General features: G+C 61.3%; 3 protein-coding genes across 4 annotated transcripts; 2 read left to right on the top strand and 1 right to left on the bottom strand.

Annotated features, from left to right (window-relative positions):
* Positions 1–5,774: 5,774 nt before the first annotated feature.
* On the bottom strand, positions 5,775–7,170 carry LOC121166890 (glutamate-rich protein 4-like). Its single transcript, XM_040996212.1, has 2 exons — positions 6,997–7,170; positions 5,775–6,002 (listed from the first exon to the last, which is right to left on the bottom strand). The coding sequence occupies exons 1-2, from the start codon at positions 7,168–7,170 to the stop codon at positions 5,775–5,777; spliced, it is 402 nt and encodes a 133-aa protein (XP_040852146.1).
* Positions 7,171–8,255: 1,085 nt separating this feature from the next.
* LOC121166892 (distal membrane-arm assembly complex protein 2-like) lies at positions 8,256–12,700 on the top strand. 2 transcript variants are annotated; one of them, XM_040996216.1, is made up of 6 exons: positions 8,256–8,307; positions 9,678–9,868; positions 10,470–10,550; positions 11,319–11,455; positions 11,561–11,688; positions 12,022–12,700. In XM_040996216.1, the coding sequence occupies exons 1-6, from the start codon at positions 8,290–8,292 to the stop codon at positions 12,127–12,129; spliced, it is 663 nt and encodes a 220-aa protein (XP_040852150.1). In that variant the 5' UTR covers positions 8,256–8,289; the 3' UTR covers positions 12,130–12,700. The 2 variants fall into 2 exon arrangements, with proteins under 2 accessions (XP_040852150.1, XP_040852149.1); XM_040996215.1 differs by having other exon boundaries at positions 11,526–11,688.
* A 1,419-nt stretch (positions 12,701–14,119) lies between these two features.
* LOC121166893 (UDP-GlcNAc:betaGal beta-1,3-N-acetylglucosaminyltransferase 8-like) lies at positions 14,120–15,294 on the top strand (the record flags this gene model as incomplete). Its single annotated transcript, XM_040996217.1, has 2 exons — positions 14,120–14,223; positions 14,526–15,294. A coding segment is annotated over exon 2 (753 nt), but the record flags the coding sequence as incomplete, so codon positions are not given.
* Between the last annotated feature and the right edge of the window lie 4 nt (positions 15,295–15,298).

Here is a 15,298-nt window from a genome sequence, read left to right as displayed (position 1 = left end):
AGAGAAAAAGTAATATCAATGTGTCAACTGATATACTAACACATTTTAAGGGTTTATTTTATTTATTTTATTTTATAGATATATCTAAAGAGAGAAGGAGATGTAGAGAGATCTTCCATCCTTTGATTCACTCCCCAAGTGGCTACAACAGCCAGAGCTGAGCTGATTCGAAGCCAGGAGCCAGGAGCTTCTTTCCAGGTCTCCCACACGGGTGCAGGGTCCTAAGGCTTTGGGCTGTCCTCGACTGCTTTCCCAGACCACAAGCAGGGAGCTGGATGGGAAGTGGAGCAGCTGGGATTAGAACCGGTGCCCATATGGGATTCCCATGCAGATCCCAGCCAGGTCTTCACACAGATAGCAGGAACCATGCTGAGCCATTCTCCACCACTACCTCCAAGTGCATCAGCAGGCAGCTGGGCTGGAAGCAGAGCAGTCAGAACTTTCACTCCATTATGGGGTACCTGGGGTGCGAGCAGAGACCTAACCCTGAGCCATACTGGCCTCTGTGCCCGGTGTCCCAAAGACTTCGGCTCTAGAGAAGTGTATGTAACATGTTCTGCTGTAACAACACTTGGGTGTCCTTAGGGAGAGGCTCCTGGGGTGTCTGTTTCCAGAAACACGGACCAGGAGGGGCGCAGGTAGGGTCCTCAAATCCCCGAGCTCAGTCGCCTTCGAGGAAACCCCTGGAGGCTGCGGGTTGTCGGGGCGGAGTCCACAGTTCTGTCCTCGCCTGCTCCCTCACTGCGCTGTCATTCACCCGCCTGCACCCACAGCACAACTGATTATCCAGGCACAATAACGGGAGGAGTCAGGGATGGCGGCCGGGTTTCTGGCAGGGATACTGTGACGTGCCATCCTCTGAAGAAGAAAATTCTAAGGGGGGACAGACACTGTGTTGGTGAGCTGAACTGCCGTCTGCAATGCTGGCATCTCAGAATGTCAGGTGGGGTTTTGTTTGCTCCGCTTCCAATCCAGATTCCTGCAGATGTGCTGGGAAAGCACTGGAAGATGGCCCAGGTGCCTGGGCCCTGCACCCACGTGAGAGACACAGATGGGGCTCCTGGCTTTGGCCTTTGCTCTGGACCAGTTCTGGTCATTGCAGCCATCTGAGGAGTGAACCAGCAGATGGAAAATCTCTCCCTCTTTCTACCTCTGCCTTTCAAATAAATAAATTAAAAAGAAATAAAGCCCAGGGCAAATCCTCCGTTTTCACTTGAGAGACAGAGGAACAGAAGGGATGTGAGTGCCCCAGGAGCGTAGCTTCTTCGTGCAGGGGCCGCGCTGGTCTGCCCTGTATCCCTCCAGCCTCAGCAGCTGTGCTGCCGAAGCTACCGCCCGGGCGGATGCTGGAGTAGAGAGAAAGGCGGTGCTGCTGCTTCCAAAAGGGCAGGGGAAGAAGGGGAAAGCCCGTGAAACTACACTGAGACACAGCAGCCATGTTCTTCCCTTTCCCAGCCTTCGCTTGCCCTTCTCATTCAGATAGTTCTAGAACACTTGTGTGCAAGGCCTTATTCAAGGCATGGAGGATTTAGTGGCCAACCAGAAAGACGAGAACAAGCCACCGCAAGCTCTCCTAAGGAAAGACTGTCAAGGGGCCGTGGGGGCAGGGAGATGTTCAGAACCCGAGCCACAGATGTCTCAGGGAAGGAGGGGGCAGAGTTCAGTGTTGCAGAGCCTGCGGGATGCTGGCGTAAGAGACGGGGCTGCTGGAATCGCAAGGGCAGTCCCTAAACCTTAAGAAACTGGGCACATTATCTACTGACAGGAAATCGAGGCAGGAAGTGTTTGTGGTTGGGTACACAGCACAGACCTGAGCTTGAAATGCAGCAAGCACAGTGGGGGTGCGGGGGGAGCTCGCACCTTTGGGGGCCTCAGTGTCCTAGGGAAAAAAGTCTAAATTATGGCAAGTATGAAGTTCAGTTGGCCTTGTCAGTCTCTCCCTTTAAAGAACAATTGTTCGTTAGCTGGTTTACTCCCCAAGTGACTGCAAGCACCAGAATTGGGCAAATCTGAAGTTTCATCCCAGTCCCCCTCATGGGTGCAAGCACTTGGGCCATCTTGTGCTGCCTTCTCAGGCACATTAGCAGGGAGCTGGATTGGAAATGGGTCAGCTAGAACTGGAACCAGTGCCCTATGGGATGCCAAGGGAGCCCTACAGGCTAAGGGGCGCGGGGCTAAGCCCAGACAGCTCACTGCCGGAGGGGAAGCGAACACAGCAGCCGGGCTGCTCTCCTAGCTCTTATTCCCTGTCCTTTAAATGATTTATGTATGTATGTATGTGTTTAGACAGCACAGTGATAGACAGAGAGCTCTTCCACCCACTGACTCACTCCCCAAATGGCTGTGATGGCCAGGGAAGGATCAGCCAGGAGCTTCATCTGGGTCCCCCATATGGGTGACAGGGGTCCAGGTGCTTGGGCCATCGTCTGCTGCCTTCCCAGGGGCCTTAGCAGAGAGCTGGATCGGTAATGGAGCAACCGGGACTTGAACTGACGCCCATGTTGGAAGTTGTCTTTGCAGGCGGTGGCTTAACTTGCTGCACCTGCCCCCCCTTCTTGTTCCCTTTCTATTGTCTTTCTTGGCTCACTTTCCTTGTTCTTTAAATTCTCTTCTGGGTCAGGTATCACGCTAGGCCTGTTGCCCTGTTGGGATCCCCTCAGCCCCCTGCAGAACCCTGACCCTGGCCCTGGCCCTCTGCCTGTGCCTCCCCCACCCTGACCCCTCTGCCCCACCCTGGCCCTGACCATCTCAGCTGTCCCCTGTGGTCACCGGACTCTCCCCCCCCCCCCCCGCCCAGGGAGGAGAGCGCTGGTCACTCCTGCTGCTGACTTGGCTGTTGCGTGGCGGAGCTCAGCACCCCAGCCCCGTCCTGGGGGCTCCACGGGACACACGGAAAAGCAGCTCATTCTCCAGGAGCCTGTTCCCAGGGAAGAGCACTGAGCGGCCCTTGTGGCAGTCTCGCAGCCAGAGAGCGGTGAGCGGTAACACAGATGCACGTCTCGTCCCCTCGGGGTGCCCTGGTTCTGTGACTGTCCCCACACTTCGGCCTCTCTGGGCACCTGCTCTCTGGGCGTGTCTTCTGAAGGTATGGGGACCCCCGTCTCCTGCAGGTGGCGCTGTGACAGGCTGCGGTGCACCCCAAACCCACCTGTAACCCCTCCTGGCTCATCTCCCCGTCATGTTGTTTTCAAATGATGTGAACATTTGTAGTGAAATACAAGGTGAGTCACATTTATGATTTAAATATTCTGGCAGCCATGTTTTATTTACTTTATAACCAGAGAGCATGTTGACCCGTCACTGGTGCCTCCCCGGGTGTGCACCAGCGGGAAGTTGGAGCCAGGAGCCGGCAGCGCTGGGCATTGGACCAAGGCATTTCAGTGTGGACACGAGTGTCCTGGTCGGCATCCCGGCTGCCAGGCCAAAGGCCCTCCCCTAGAAGCATGTTAGACAGCAGGTCAGTGAGCCCGAGAGAAGACGCTCCGATCTCATCAAAACCACAGCAGTTCTGCATGTTTTTATTAAAACAAGAAAAGAAAGGCGAGCATTTGGTGCAGTGGTTGGATGCCACGGGGATGCCAGCACTCCAGGCCAGAGAACTTGGTTTGAGTCCTGGCTCCTCCACTTCAGCCAGCTTCTCCCCGCCTCACATGGGGGAGAGCTCCTCCACTCTAGCCCAGCTTCTCCCCTCCTCACATGGGGGAGTGCTCCTCCACTTCAGCCAGCTTCTCCCCTCCTCGCACGGGGGAGAGCTCCTCCACTCTAGCCCAGCTTCTCCCCTCCTCACATGGGCGAGAGCTCCTCCACTGTAGCCCAGCTTCTTCCCTCCTCACATGGGGCGCGCTCCTCCACTCTAGCCCAGCTTCTCCCCTCCTCACATGGGGGAGCGCTGGGTTGCGTTTTGGGCTCCTGTCTGCTGGGAGCATGTGGACAGTGTACAAGTGAATAGATCTCTTCCTTTTCCTCTCTCCCCCCTTTTTCCCTCTGCCTTCCTTTCATGAAAAAATGAATTTTAAAAATTTAAGGGCCCGGTGGCGTGGCCTAGTGGCTAAAGTCCTTGCCTTGAATGTGCCAGATCCCATATGGACGCCGGTTCTAATCCCAGCAGCTCCACTTGCCATCCACCTCCCTGCTTGTGGCCTGGGAAAGCAGTCGAGGACGACCCAAGGCCTGGGGACCCTGCACCCGCGTGGGAGACCCGGAAGAGGTTCCTGCGTTCCCGGCTTCGGATAGGTGCAGCACCAACCGTTGTGGTCAATTGGGGAGTGAATCATTGGATGGAAGCTTTTCCACTCTGTCTCTCTACCTCTCTGTATATCTGACTTTGTAATGAAAATAAATAAATCTTTAAAAAATTTAAAACAGTAAAATTGTTTGATTTATTTTTATTTTAAAGTTACAGAAAGGAGAAGGAGGTCTTCCATTCACTGATTCACTCCCCAAATGGCCACAACAGCCGGAACTGAGCTGATGCAAAGCCAGGAGCTTCTTCTCGGTGTTCCACATGGGTGCAGGCTCCCAAGGCTTTGGGCCGTCCTCCACTGCCTTTCCAGGCCACAAGCAGGGAGCTGGATGGGAAATGGGGTGTCTGGGACATGAACCAGTGCCCATATGGGATGCCAGTGCTACAGGCATGGTACCTGCCCCCAATCAGTGAACTTATTAAAGATATCAGAAATGTATATGCCAGCGAGGAGAGGGAGATATTGGAGTCTTTGTGTAATGCTGTCTGGAATGTGAAATGAATCAGCTGCTATAGGAAATGACATGGCCACTCCTAAAACTATAAACCTGGAGTCTCCACCTGACCCGGCAGTTCCGCTTCGGGGGAACAACCCAGAGAATCAAAAGCAGGGCCTGACCGAGTCATCTGCTCACCCATGTTCATGACAGCATGTCCCAAAAAAGGTGGGAGTAGCCTGAGTACCCAGGGAGGGTAATGACAGACCCACCAAGCGTGGGCACAGGTGCCATGCCTTCAAAGGCGGGGGGATTCTGACCTGAGGTCAGCGCGGATGGACACGCAGACCTTATGCTGAGTGAAACAGGCCAGGCACAGAAGGACAGGGCCCTGTGATGCCACTTCTGTGAGCCCCCGGCGTGCTCAGACAGCAGCCCGCTGGGCGCCAGGGCCGAGGGCGGGCACGGGAGCTTAGGGGAGTTTCAGCTCTGCAGGCGGGGAGCCCTGGAGGGGGGTGGCTGCCAACGTGACTGCAATGGATGCCCACGAGCGTCACACTTTAAACTGGGAAAAATGACAAGACAGCCCCTCAGTTAAAAGCAAGTGAAGTTGGTTTCAGCAATAATTTTATCCCAGTGCACGCCACACACACAACTTCAACATGTAAGTGTTGAAAAGCCTTCCGTTCTTTTTCTCACGCGTTGGCCTTGGAGACGCGGGCTGGATTCCACCTCTGCAGCGCATCCCGATTCACACTCACCCTGTCTCAGGTGCCCAGAGCCATGCGCAGGTGGCGGCTGCCAACGGGACAGCGTCCACCCCAGCCAGACCTCACCCGAGGTGTCCCCACCATGCTTGCAGAGACATCTGTGGGCAACACACTGCAGCTCCCCCTGCACCTCCCTCATCACACACACACACACCCCTCCTGTGTCAGCAGACACCCCTCTCCCCGCGCCCCTGCCCCCCGTCCCAGTTCACGGCAGGGCCCAGTCTCACCCCTGCAGACTCTGTCAGGCCTGGTTTGGCCTGGACATCTCCCCTCTTGCATCTCATCCGCGCGTCACCCTGAGGTGTCCGCCCAGGCAGGGCCTCAGATTATCATCTCAAAGTCAGGCGTCCGTAAGTCCACCCAGGAGGGTCCCTGCTGTCCTTGCCCCTGCTTCTCCTGGGGCTCTTTGTCCTCCTCCTCTTCCTCACCGCTCTCCTCCTCCTCCTCTTCTTCCACGATGGCCGTCAGTTCCTCCCAAAGTGCGCCCATCTCCAGCCCCAGTCTGCACAGCTGGGCCAGCAGCTGGACATCCACTCGGCGCATGTTCTCCTGCAGGTAGGGAGGGGCTGTCACGGGCACGCCGCCACCGAGGGCGAGGGGTCCGTCCCCCTGGGCTGGGTGGGAGCAGGGCCCTGTGTCCCTGCACCCTGGGGTCTCCTGTCCTTGTTCCTCCACTTCCTCTCCCGTTACCTACTCAGACTCCATCTCTGCCTCCCCCTTCCTCTTGCTCCGTCCTTGGCTGGCTCCATCTCTCCCGTTCACATTCAGACAGTGTCTGTCTCTGTTCTTTTTTTCTCTTTTTTTAAGATTTATTCGGAAGAGTTTCAGAGAGAGGAGGAGAGACACAGAAAGATCTTCCATCCATTTGTTTACTCCCCAAGTGGCTGCAAAGGCCATGGCTGACCTAAGCCAAAGGGACCCTCGCTTGGGCCATCTTCCACTGCTTTCCCCAGGCCACTAGAAGGGAGCTGGGTCACAGTGGAGCGGCTGGGGGCTGGCACTGTGGCTCAACAGGCTAATCCTCCAGCTTCAAGTGCTGGCATCCTGTATAGCCGCCGGTTCTAGTCCCAGCTACTCCACTTCTAGTCCGGCTCCCTGCTTGTAGCCTGGGAAAGCAGTAGAGGATGGCACCCACATGGGATACCTGGAAGAGGCACCTGGCTCCTGGCTTCAGATGGGCTCAGTTCCAGACCCGGCTGTTACGGACATTTGGGGATTGAACCAGTGGATGAAGGACCTCTCTCTCTCTTTCACCGTCACTCCTTCTCTCTCTGTAGATCTGCCATCCAATAAAAATAAACAACACTTAAAAAGTAAAATAAGTGGAACAGCTAGGACAGTAGCCAACACGCATGGAGCGTTTGTGGGTGGCGGCCTTACCTGCTGCACCACACAGCCTGTTGCTAATATCTGCGTTCTCTCTTGATCTTCTGCCCCCACCCCTGCAGCTCTGCACTGTCTTTTCCTCTATTCCTGTCTTTCAACCTCCAGCCTGTTCTATTTTTATTCATTCTCCCTCTCTTTCTCCAAACCCCTCACTCACCAGCTCCTCCCAGATCCACAAGAGACTCTGCCTGGCACCTCCAGGGTCTTCCGTGGGGGACATAAGGGTCTGGCACGGGCTCTCCACCGGGGGGACGCCCCTCAGGGCCCTGGGGGGTGGGCCCAGCCCCGGGGGGGCCAGTCCAGCCTGCTCCAGCCGCTTCCACAGCTCCATCGGAAGTGCTGGCCGCTAGGAGCAGGAAGTGGCAAGGTCCAGGGGAGTAAAGGGCAGCGAGGAGGGGAAGGCGGCCGGGTCAAGGCATCGCAAAGTCCAGTGCTGGGTGAGGAGCAGCGGCCGAGCAGGGAGCTTCTGTCTCCGACGGTTAACCTCAGCTCTGCTCACCTGGCCCAGCCTAGCTCCTGTGGAGGTCGTGTGTGCTGGTGCCCGCTGTCCCCTGCGTCCCTCCCACCCCTGCCCTCTCTTGGACTCCCTTTGAGGCCGGCCTGGCTTCAGTGCCATGCCTGCCTGTCTTCCTTGGCTCAGTCCAGCCCAGGCTCTCCTCAGCAGCGGCCCCAAGGTCCAGGGTCAGAGTCCAGGTGCCAGGAGAACAGGGGGCAGGGCAGGCTGCTGGCCCCAGGAGCGGTTCTGCCCTCCCTGGACGTGCCCAGCCTCATCCCAGTCAGGGTGACCCCCCTATGTGACCAGAAAAGCACGTCAGGTTGGCACAGTGTAGTGTTATAGTGAGCTAAACCTCTACCTACAGACCTAACATCCCATGGGAGTGCTGGTTTGAGTCCAAGCTGCTCCACTTCCCACCTGCTTGGGCTCCTGATCTCATATGGGAGACCCAGAGGAGGCCCCTGGCTCCTGGCTTCAGATCGGTGCAGCTCTGGCTGTTGCGGTCACTTGGGGAGTGAATCATCAGACGGAAGATCTTCCTCTTTGTATATCTGACTTTGCAATAAAAACAAATAAATCTTTAAAAAAATAAAAAATAATCATAAAAATATGGAATGCGACCCAGAGGAAGCTCCAGTCCAGCCATTTGGGAAGTGAGCCTGTGGGGGTAAGATCGCTCTCTAACCGCCTTTCCAGTAAGTCAGTCCTTCGTAATAATACAGGTACGGCATGGGAGCCGGAGGACGCTCCGGCGACTGCAGCCAGAGGAGGACGGTCCCCTCGCAGGAAGGACTGGCCATGTGGTCCCAGAAGCCAAAGAAAAAGGTGTGTGCGCCTTTAAGAGGAGGGGTGGCGAACAGGGGGCGTGGCCCCAGGGGGAAGAAATTCACGCCTGAACCAGGTGTGTGGCCTGGAAAAAAGACCGGCTCCTTCCGGTTCCGTCCCGGTAGCAAGATGGCGGCGCCCAGGGCGGTAGGTGACCGGAGCTGCTGGAGCCCCCGGAATCGAGGTCCTTCTGCAACGCCTTCCGGGCGTGCAGAGCGGGCAGGGCAGGCGCGTCCCCACCAGGCGCCCCGCCGGGAGCGCGGACCCGCCGGTCTTCCGGGCCGGGAGTGGGACCGGGCGGGGGCGGGACTGGAGGGCGCCCAGCCAATCAGGCCAGGGGTGAGAGGTCACCGGGAAGGGACGTGGGGAATGCAATAATTACCAGAACGTGTGGATTCTAGAATTTGGCTAAAGGGGAAATTGAGGCAGAGGAAGAGGGTTGGGAGAGGAGATGGACGCGTTTGGGGTTTCTTCATGGCCGGCCCACTGAAGCCCAGTGGACAGTGGGGACCGGGCTCCTTCGCGGGCTCGCCCCTCGGCCTCGCGGGGCAGGGCGGGCAGGGGGCTTGGGCTCCAGGGCACGGCCTCGCCGGTCAAGGCAGCGGGCGGGGCGGCCAGGGCGGGCAGCCGGCTTGGGTCGTTGCTGGGCTCCACGCACGGCCTCGCCGCGCCCTCCCGGAGCAGGTGTGGATGCTTTGAGGAGAGGAGCGCGCTGGGGAGAACGGGAGGCGCCGCGCAGTGCAGGTAGCAGGTTAAGCTCCGCCTGCAGCGCTGGCGACCCGCGCCCGTGCGCTTTGCACCGAGTTCCTGCGGGAGGGAGAGCCAAGGCTGGTGCGCCCTGCGCGCACGGGGAGACCCGGAGGACGGAGGACGCCCCCTGCTCCCCCCGGCCGGCCCTGGCGGCTGTGGCCATGGGCGTGAACCAGCGGATGGGAGATCTCTGTTTCCATAACTCTTTAAGTTATTTTTATTGGAAAGGCGGATATACAGAGAGGAAGAGAGACGGAGAGGGACATATTCTGTCCGATGGTTCACTCCCCAAGTGTCCACAATGGCCAGACCCGAGCATTTCCGAAGCCAGGAGCCTGGCGCTTCCTCCGGGTCTCCCACACGGGTGCAGGGTCCCAAGGCTTTGGACTGTCCTCTGCTGCTTTCCCAGGCCACAGGCAGGGAGCTCGATGGAATTGGGGCCACTGGGATTAAAACCAGGGCCCCTCTCTGTAGCTCCTGTCTTATATAAACAAAAATGGTTTATGATGGATAGCTTTAATTTTTTCATTTATATTTTTGATGATGTTTTAACTAGAGGGGAAATGTGGGAGATTGTCAGATAGTAGGGTTTGAGAGGAAGAGAAGGGTTGGGGAAGAAGGCGGGAACCAGGGAATGTTGGGTAAACCAAGGAGAGATCTCAGGGCCCAGAGACAGGCTGTGGCGTTCTGGGGGCGCTGGGAGGCAGGGTTGGGCTCCGACAGACCTGGGGCTCCAGCATCCCCTGCCTCGCTCTCGGCCTCCCCAGCCCCTGCGCCTGGCGGGCCCCGTGTGCAGCGCCAGGGGCGTCCGTGGCCTGAGTGGGACAGGGCCCCCGCGGGGCAGCCAGCAGAGGTGGCGGACGCTGCTGCGGTTCCTGACCGACCACTTCTATGACGTGGAGGCTCTGAGGCAGTACCTGCTGCGGAAGCGGCTGCTCAAAGTGCAGCAGGACAATCGGTGAGCAGCCGCGGGGTCCCCTGGCCCTCCGCCTCCGTGAGCCCCCCAGCACACAGGCCGCCTGCGGGTCTGGCTGACACGGAGCCCAGCAGGGCCGGTTCCCCCCGACCGTCCTCATCCCAGCGATGGCCCTGCTGTCCTGCTTTCCAGCGCCAATTCCGAGGAGCCATTCTGGTTTCCTCTTTGCCCTCCACACCTTCCCGCCCGAGCGTTCAGCCCCCACCCCCAGCCTCCCCGGGGTCTGCAGAGCACCCAGGCCCGCTCAGGGAAGTAGCATGACTTCCTGTCACGTCGCTGACGGCCGCCAGCCATGCTGCCCCCGTCCTATCAGGGAACCCCCTGCTTGGCAGCCGCCCCAGCATGAGGCTCCAGGCGCCACTCTCCTGGCTTCACATTCCTTGTTGCCATTGAGGTGTCGCCTCAGCCTTCTCCACACCTGAACTCCCCTGACCTCCCCTAGTCGGGGCCCCTGGGGTGCTGGACAGTGCTCAGCCGGGGGCGTGTGCCCCTCAGCAGTGTCGGCCGGGTGGGGTGGACCTCCTGGGGGTCTGCAGGCCCTCACCTCCTCAGGCCCTCACCTCCGTCACCCTCTTCCCTGCAGATCCTTCACCTCCCTGGAGGAGCGCTACGGCCCGTCCGTGGCGGGCGCCTTCTTCGTCCTGAAGCAGGGAGGCGCAGTCAAGTACGGCGGCAGGTGCCGGGCGGGGTGGGGCAGGCGCGGGTCTGTGCCGAGGGGTGGTGCCCGCACCCCGCTACCCCGCTGGCCCTGACGAGACCCTGTGCCCACACATTTCATTTTCTTTCTGTATTCTTTTTATTTTTGTGAAAGGCAGTGGGAGGGGGAGGGGGAGGGAGAATCTGGTTCACTCCCCCATGGGCCTGCACTTCACCTCGGGGTGCAGGGACCCAGGCGCTTGAGACATCGTCTGCCGCTCTCCCAGGCTGTTAGCAGGGAACTGGCTCACAGGTGGCACAGCTGGGACTCAAACCAGTGCCCGTACGGGATGCCGGCGTCAGCAGAGGCAGCAGCTTAACCGGCTGTGTCAGTTAAAACTTGCATCAGGACAGCCGGTCGGCATGCCCACACCCTGGCTGGTTGGATTCCCGGCTGTTCCCATTCCAGCTTCCTGCTCGTTCAGACTCTGAAGTAATAGGGTTCCCACCACGGGCACAGACCTGGCTCAGTCCGGCCCGAGGGCGCTCAGGAGTGAACCAGCCGCCAGGCACCCCCCCTGTGTGAGCTGTCCCGACGGTGCCCACCCACAGGACCCTGCATGGCGCCTCTGGGCTGTGCTGCGGGCCCAGGCTCGCACAGCGGTGACGCGTCCAGTGAGGGAGGCTGTCGGGATCCAGCCCTCGGCGTGGGCTCACAGCCTGCCGTCACGGGTGGGCTCTCAGAGGCGGGGCCTGGGTCACGGGGGGCTGTGCTCACACCCCTTCTCCCCGCCAGGTTCCGGGACCAGGAGTGGATCCGGCCCAGCAAGCACGGCCGCTTCTCCCTGGAGTTCTTCAAGTCCCAGGACGTGTCTCTGGAGGCTGTGGATGCCAGCGGCTGTGCCATCAACTACGAGGGCATGGGCAGTCTCTGTGCGTGGGGTGCTGGCCGGGGGCGGGCCCAGGGGGACGGCCCTGTGCCACATGTCCTGTCCCCTTGCAGTGTCCCTGAGGGAGCTGCGGTCCCTGTCGCTGCAGCGCTGCCCCCACGTGGACGACTGGTGCCTCAGCCGCCTCCACCCGCTGGCCGCGTCCCTGGAGGAGCTCTCGCTGGCCGGCTGCCCTCGGGTCTCGGAGCGAGGCCTTGCCTGCCTCCACCACCTCCAGTGAGACCTGGGTTCAGGCCGGGCCCTGGGCAGTGTCCCCCACCCAGCCCAGGTGCAGGAGACATAGGGAAAGGGTCCCTGCTCCATCACAGACTGGGTGTGGGTGGTAGGTGGGCCAGGGTCAGTGAGTGGCCAGGACAATTGATGCCGGTTCCTTCATTCCTGGGACTGACGACACAGGCATGGCTGGGTGTCTGGTCAGCACGGGGCAGCTTTCACGTTCCTGGAGTGACTTAGTCACAAAGCCAGGGATTGAAATGGGTCAGAACCCCTTACCACGCACACCTGACCGCTGCCCTCACAGCGGCCTCCTGCCCTTCTCCCCGCCCTCAGGAACCTCCGCTGGCTGGACATCTCGGATCTCCCGGCTGTGTCCAGCCCGGGCCTCACGCGCATCCTGGTGGAGGAGATGCTGCCTGGCTGCCAGGTGGTGGGGGCTGACTATGCCCAGGGCCTGAGGCTGGGGCCTGAGGAGCAGCCCCGGGACGCTGCCAGCCCCATCCCTGCCTAGCCTGCAGCCCCGGCCCACCTAGGGCTCCCGGAAGGTTGCTGGGGTCCCTCAGCCTGGGCATGTGTAGGGGGTGGGCAGTGACTGGCAGATCTGAGAGAAGGCAGGCGTGAGGTTAGGGTGTCCGTTGCCCTTTGGTAGCCCCACAGAACTGCCCACACCTTCGAGGACTCCTGCTGCACACAGCAGGCGCTGCGGTGCCAAGCGCAGATGGCTGGGTGCCCGGTGTGGGCAGTTACTGCCTTGGGTTCCCAGTTCAGCTCTTCTGTGCGCTGCCTGCTGCCACCTGCACCGCTGGCTTTGTCAGTAGGGGGCGCTGGAGGACACGGGAGGACGGGCAGGTGCCAACGGGCTGTGCCCCCATGCACCTGCTGTTCCTGGGCAGCCCCCACCAAGTGGCTTCCCATGGGGCTGCTGTGGTTGGCTCTGGGCAGCACCCCCAGGAAACACCCCAGCCTTGTTCTAATTCAGTGTCATTCACATTAAACCCTCGGATGGAGCTTGTGTGGCGTTCTGACTGCATCTGTATGAACACAGCACGTACCCGAGTGCCCCGGCAGACTGACGCCTAGGCTGGGACCGGGGTTGGTGTGGTCCCACTGGCGGGCGCGGGCCTGTCCGGTGCAGTGGCTCAGAGGGAGGCACCCTTGGGGGGCAGCAGGGATGGCTCAAGGTTTTGAGTCCCTGCCACCCATGTGTGGGATGCTGATTTCCTGGCTCTGGCCTGGCTCATCTGAACTGTGCAGCTGTGTCTCCGCTGTTGGCATCACAATCCAGCTGCCACCCACGGGTCAGGTCACCCTGTCCCCAGGGTGTATGTGAGCAGGAAGCTGGAGCGGAGGGAGACTTGAACCCAGAGTGCTCAACCACTGGGTCACGTACCCGCAGGCACCGTGGAAACTTCCCCCGTCCGGCTGCTGCACGGGGGCCTTGGGTGGAGCAGATGCCAGGGCAGTCAGATCTGTGGCTCCCCCTTCACCCCGCAAACTGCCCGGCCTGTGGGGAGGGGCAGTGCAGGCCCTGGTGGAGGGCGCCCAGTGTGGTGGGCCAGAAGCTGATCCTGCCCCTGCCCCCGGGCCCTGCCCTCACTCCCAGCCCAGCTTCCAGGCCATTAGCTCTCACCACTTCCTCCCACTCCTCCCCCAGCTGTTCCCAGGGCTCCATTATTCAGACGGGAGGAAATCAGGGCTGAGCAAGCAGCTGCTGGCTGACCGGCTCCCCTCCACACACGCCAGCACAGGGCAGGGTCAGCTCCTCCCTGGTCTGCCTGCCTCCCCACCCCCGGCTGCCGCGGGTCCCCGGAGGGCGAGGGCGAGGGCCATGCCGTAAACACCGCAGACACCCTGGCTTGTCCCGGGGGGCCAGAGGTCGGTGCGCCAGTCACTGCAGCCCCGGGGGCTTGGGCACCTGGGTAGGAGTGGATTCCCACCCTGCTAGGCAGGCGGCCCAGGCCCCTCCAACCACCAGCCCGTCACCGCCTGCACCTGCCCCTTGTACAGACCCCGGCTGCCCTCCCCTCTGCTGGATCTGCCGCTGGGTTCTGACTCGTGCCTTCCATCTGCCCAGTCTCCCCCAGCGTGCCCACCCCCTGCCAGGGGAGCACTCCCTGCCTCCGTTTCCCTCCTGTCCACCTTCCTGCCCCCCACCATCCGTGGCTCGCATCTGCTCCCACTCCGCACATGCACCCGCCTCCCGGTGTGGCCCGGCGCCAGCCCGTGTCTCCCGGGCCTCGCCCTCCCGCGCACGGTCCTCCATCCTCGGCTGTGACCCCGCCTGCGCCCTTGCCGGCCGCCTCCCAGCAAACCGGCCCCAACATGCCAGCGCCCCGCCAGGCCGGCCCCGCCCCGGCTCCTCCCGGCTCCTCCCGGCCCCAGGGGCCCGGCCGCCTCCCGCGGCACCGCTCTCCCCGCCCCCGGCCGGGCTGGGCCGGGCTGAGACCCACGGCGGCGCAGGCTAGGGCCAGGGCAGAGCAGAGGCAGCAGGGCAGCGCCCGGCTGTGCTGGGGCTGGTGGGAGCTGGACCCAGAGGTAAGGGGGGTCGGACCCCTGCTCCCCCGACCCGGGTGGGGCTGCGGGAGGGAGGGAGCGTCTCTAAGACCCTGGAAGGAGCTGACGGGGGGGGGGGGCATGAATGGAGGAGATGGGAATGGCGGGCTGTCCCTGAGGGGCAGCTGGGGAGTGGGCTGTTGGGAGGCCAGGTTGGAGTGGGGGCGCCCAGGTGTGGGAACGGGAAACAGCTGGGCCGCCGGCTGCAGGAGCATTTGGGGGAGGCAGCGGCCTTGCGCCCTGCACCCTAAAGGCCCCTGTGGCTCCCTGTGGCTTCCCTGCAGCTGCCACGGGCGGGTCATGCGCTGCCCCAAGTGCCTTCTCTGCCTGTCAGCGCTGCTCACGCTCCTGGGCCTCAAGGTGTACATCGAGTGGACCTCGGAGGCCGGGCTCAGCAGGGACTCCCCGGGCCCCAGGGGCACCCTGCCAGACGCCACCTCGGCCAGCCCCGAGCCCACCCTGCCTGCCAACCTCTCCGCCCGCTTGGGCCAGCCTGGCCCGCTGTCCCCAGCTTACTGGAACCAGCAGCAGTGGCGGCTGAGGGCCCTGCCCAGTGGGGACGGCGCTGAGGCCGGGGACTGCCATGCTTGGGGGGCCGCCGCAGCTGCCCAGATTCCCGACTTCGCTTCCTACCCGGAGGACCTCCGCCGCTTCCTGCTGTCCGCGGCCTGTCGGAGCTTCCCACGGTGGCTGCCTGAAGGCGGTGTCGGCCATGTGGCCGGCTGCTCGGCCGAGGACGTCCCTTACCTGCTGCTGGCTGTCAAATCGGAGCCAGGGCGCTTTGCGGAGCGCCAGGCCGTGAGGGAGACCTGGGGCAGCCCAGCGCCTGGCATCCGGCTGCTCTTCCTGCTGGGGTCCCCGGCAGGACTGGGGGGGCCCGACCTAGGCTCGCTGGTCGCCTGGGAGAGCCATCGCCACCGTGACCTGCTGCTCTGGGACTTCCTCGACGTCCCCTTCAACCGGACGCTCAAAGACTTGCTGCTGCTGGCCTGGCTGGACCGCCACTGCCCCGACGTGGCTTTTGTGCTGCAGGTTCAGGACGATGCCTTCGTGCACA

Source organism: Ochotona curzoniae, unplaced genomic scaffold (genome assembly GCF_017591425.1).
Source record: "Ochotona curzoniae isolate NIBS_2020 unplaced genomic scaffold, NIBS_Ocur_1.0 patch259, whole genome shotgun sequence".
In the NCBI taxonomy this organism is placed as follows: Eukaryota; Metazoa; Chordata; class Mammalia; order Lagomorpha; family Ochotonidae; genus Ochotona; species Ochotona curzoniae.
This window is presented reverse-complemented; position numbering and strand designations above follow the sequence as displayed.

Excerpts from the sequence above, each read along its gene's own strand:
- LOC121166892 (XM_040996215.1), top strand. Across the intron at positions 9,869-10,469 it reads AAAGTGCAGCAGGACAATCG|ATCCTTCACCTCCCTGGAGG; the intron begins GTGAGCAGCCGC and ends TCTTCCCTGCAG. Across the intron at positions 10,551-11,318 it reads AAGCAGGGAGGCGCAGTCAA|GTTCCGGGACCAGGAGTGGA; the intron begins GTACGGCGGCAG and ends TCTCCCCGCCAG.
- LOC121166890 (XM_040996212.1), bottom strand. The coding sequence starts at position 7,170 with ATGGAGCTGTGGAAGCGGCTGGAGCAGGCTGGACTGGCCCCCCCGGGG. Across the intron at positions 6,003-6,996 it reads TGTGGATCTGGGAGGAGCTG|GAGAACATGCGCCGAGTGGA; the intron begins GTGAGTGAGGGG and ends CCCTACCTGCAG.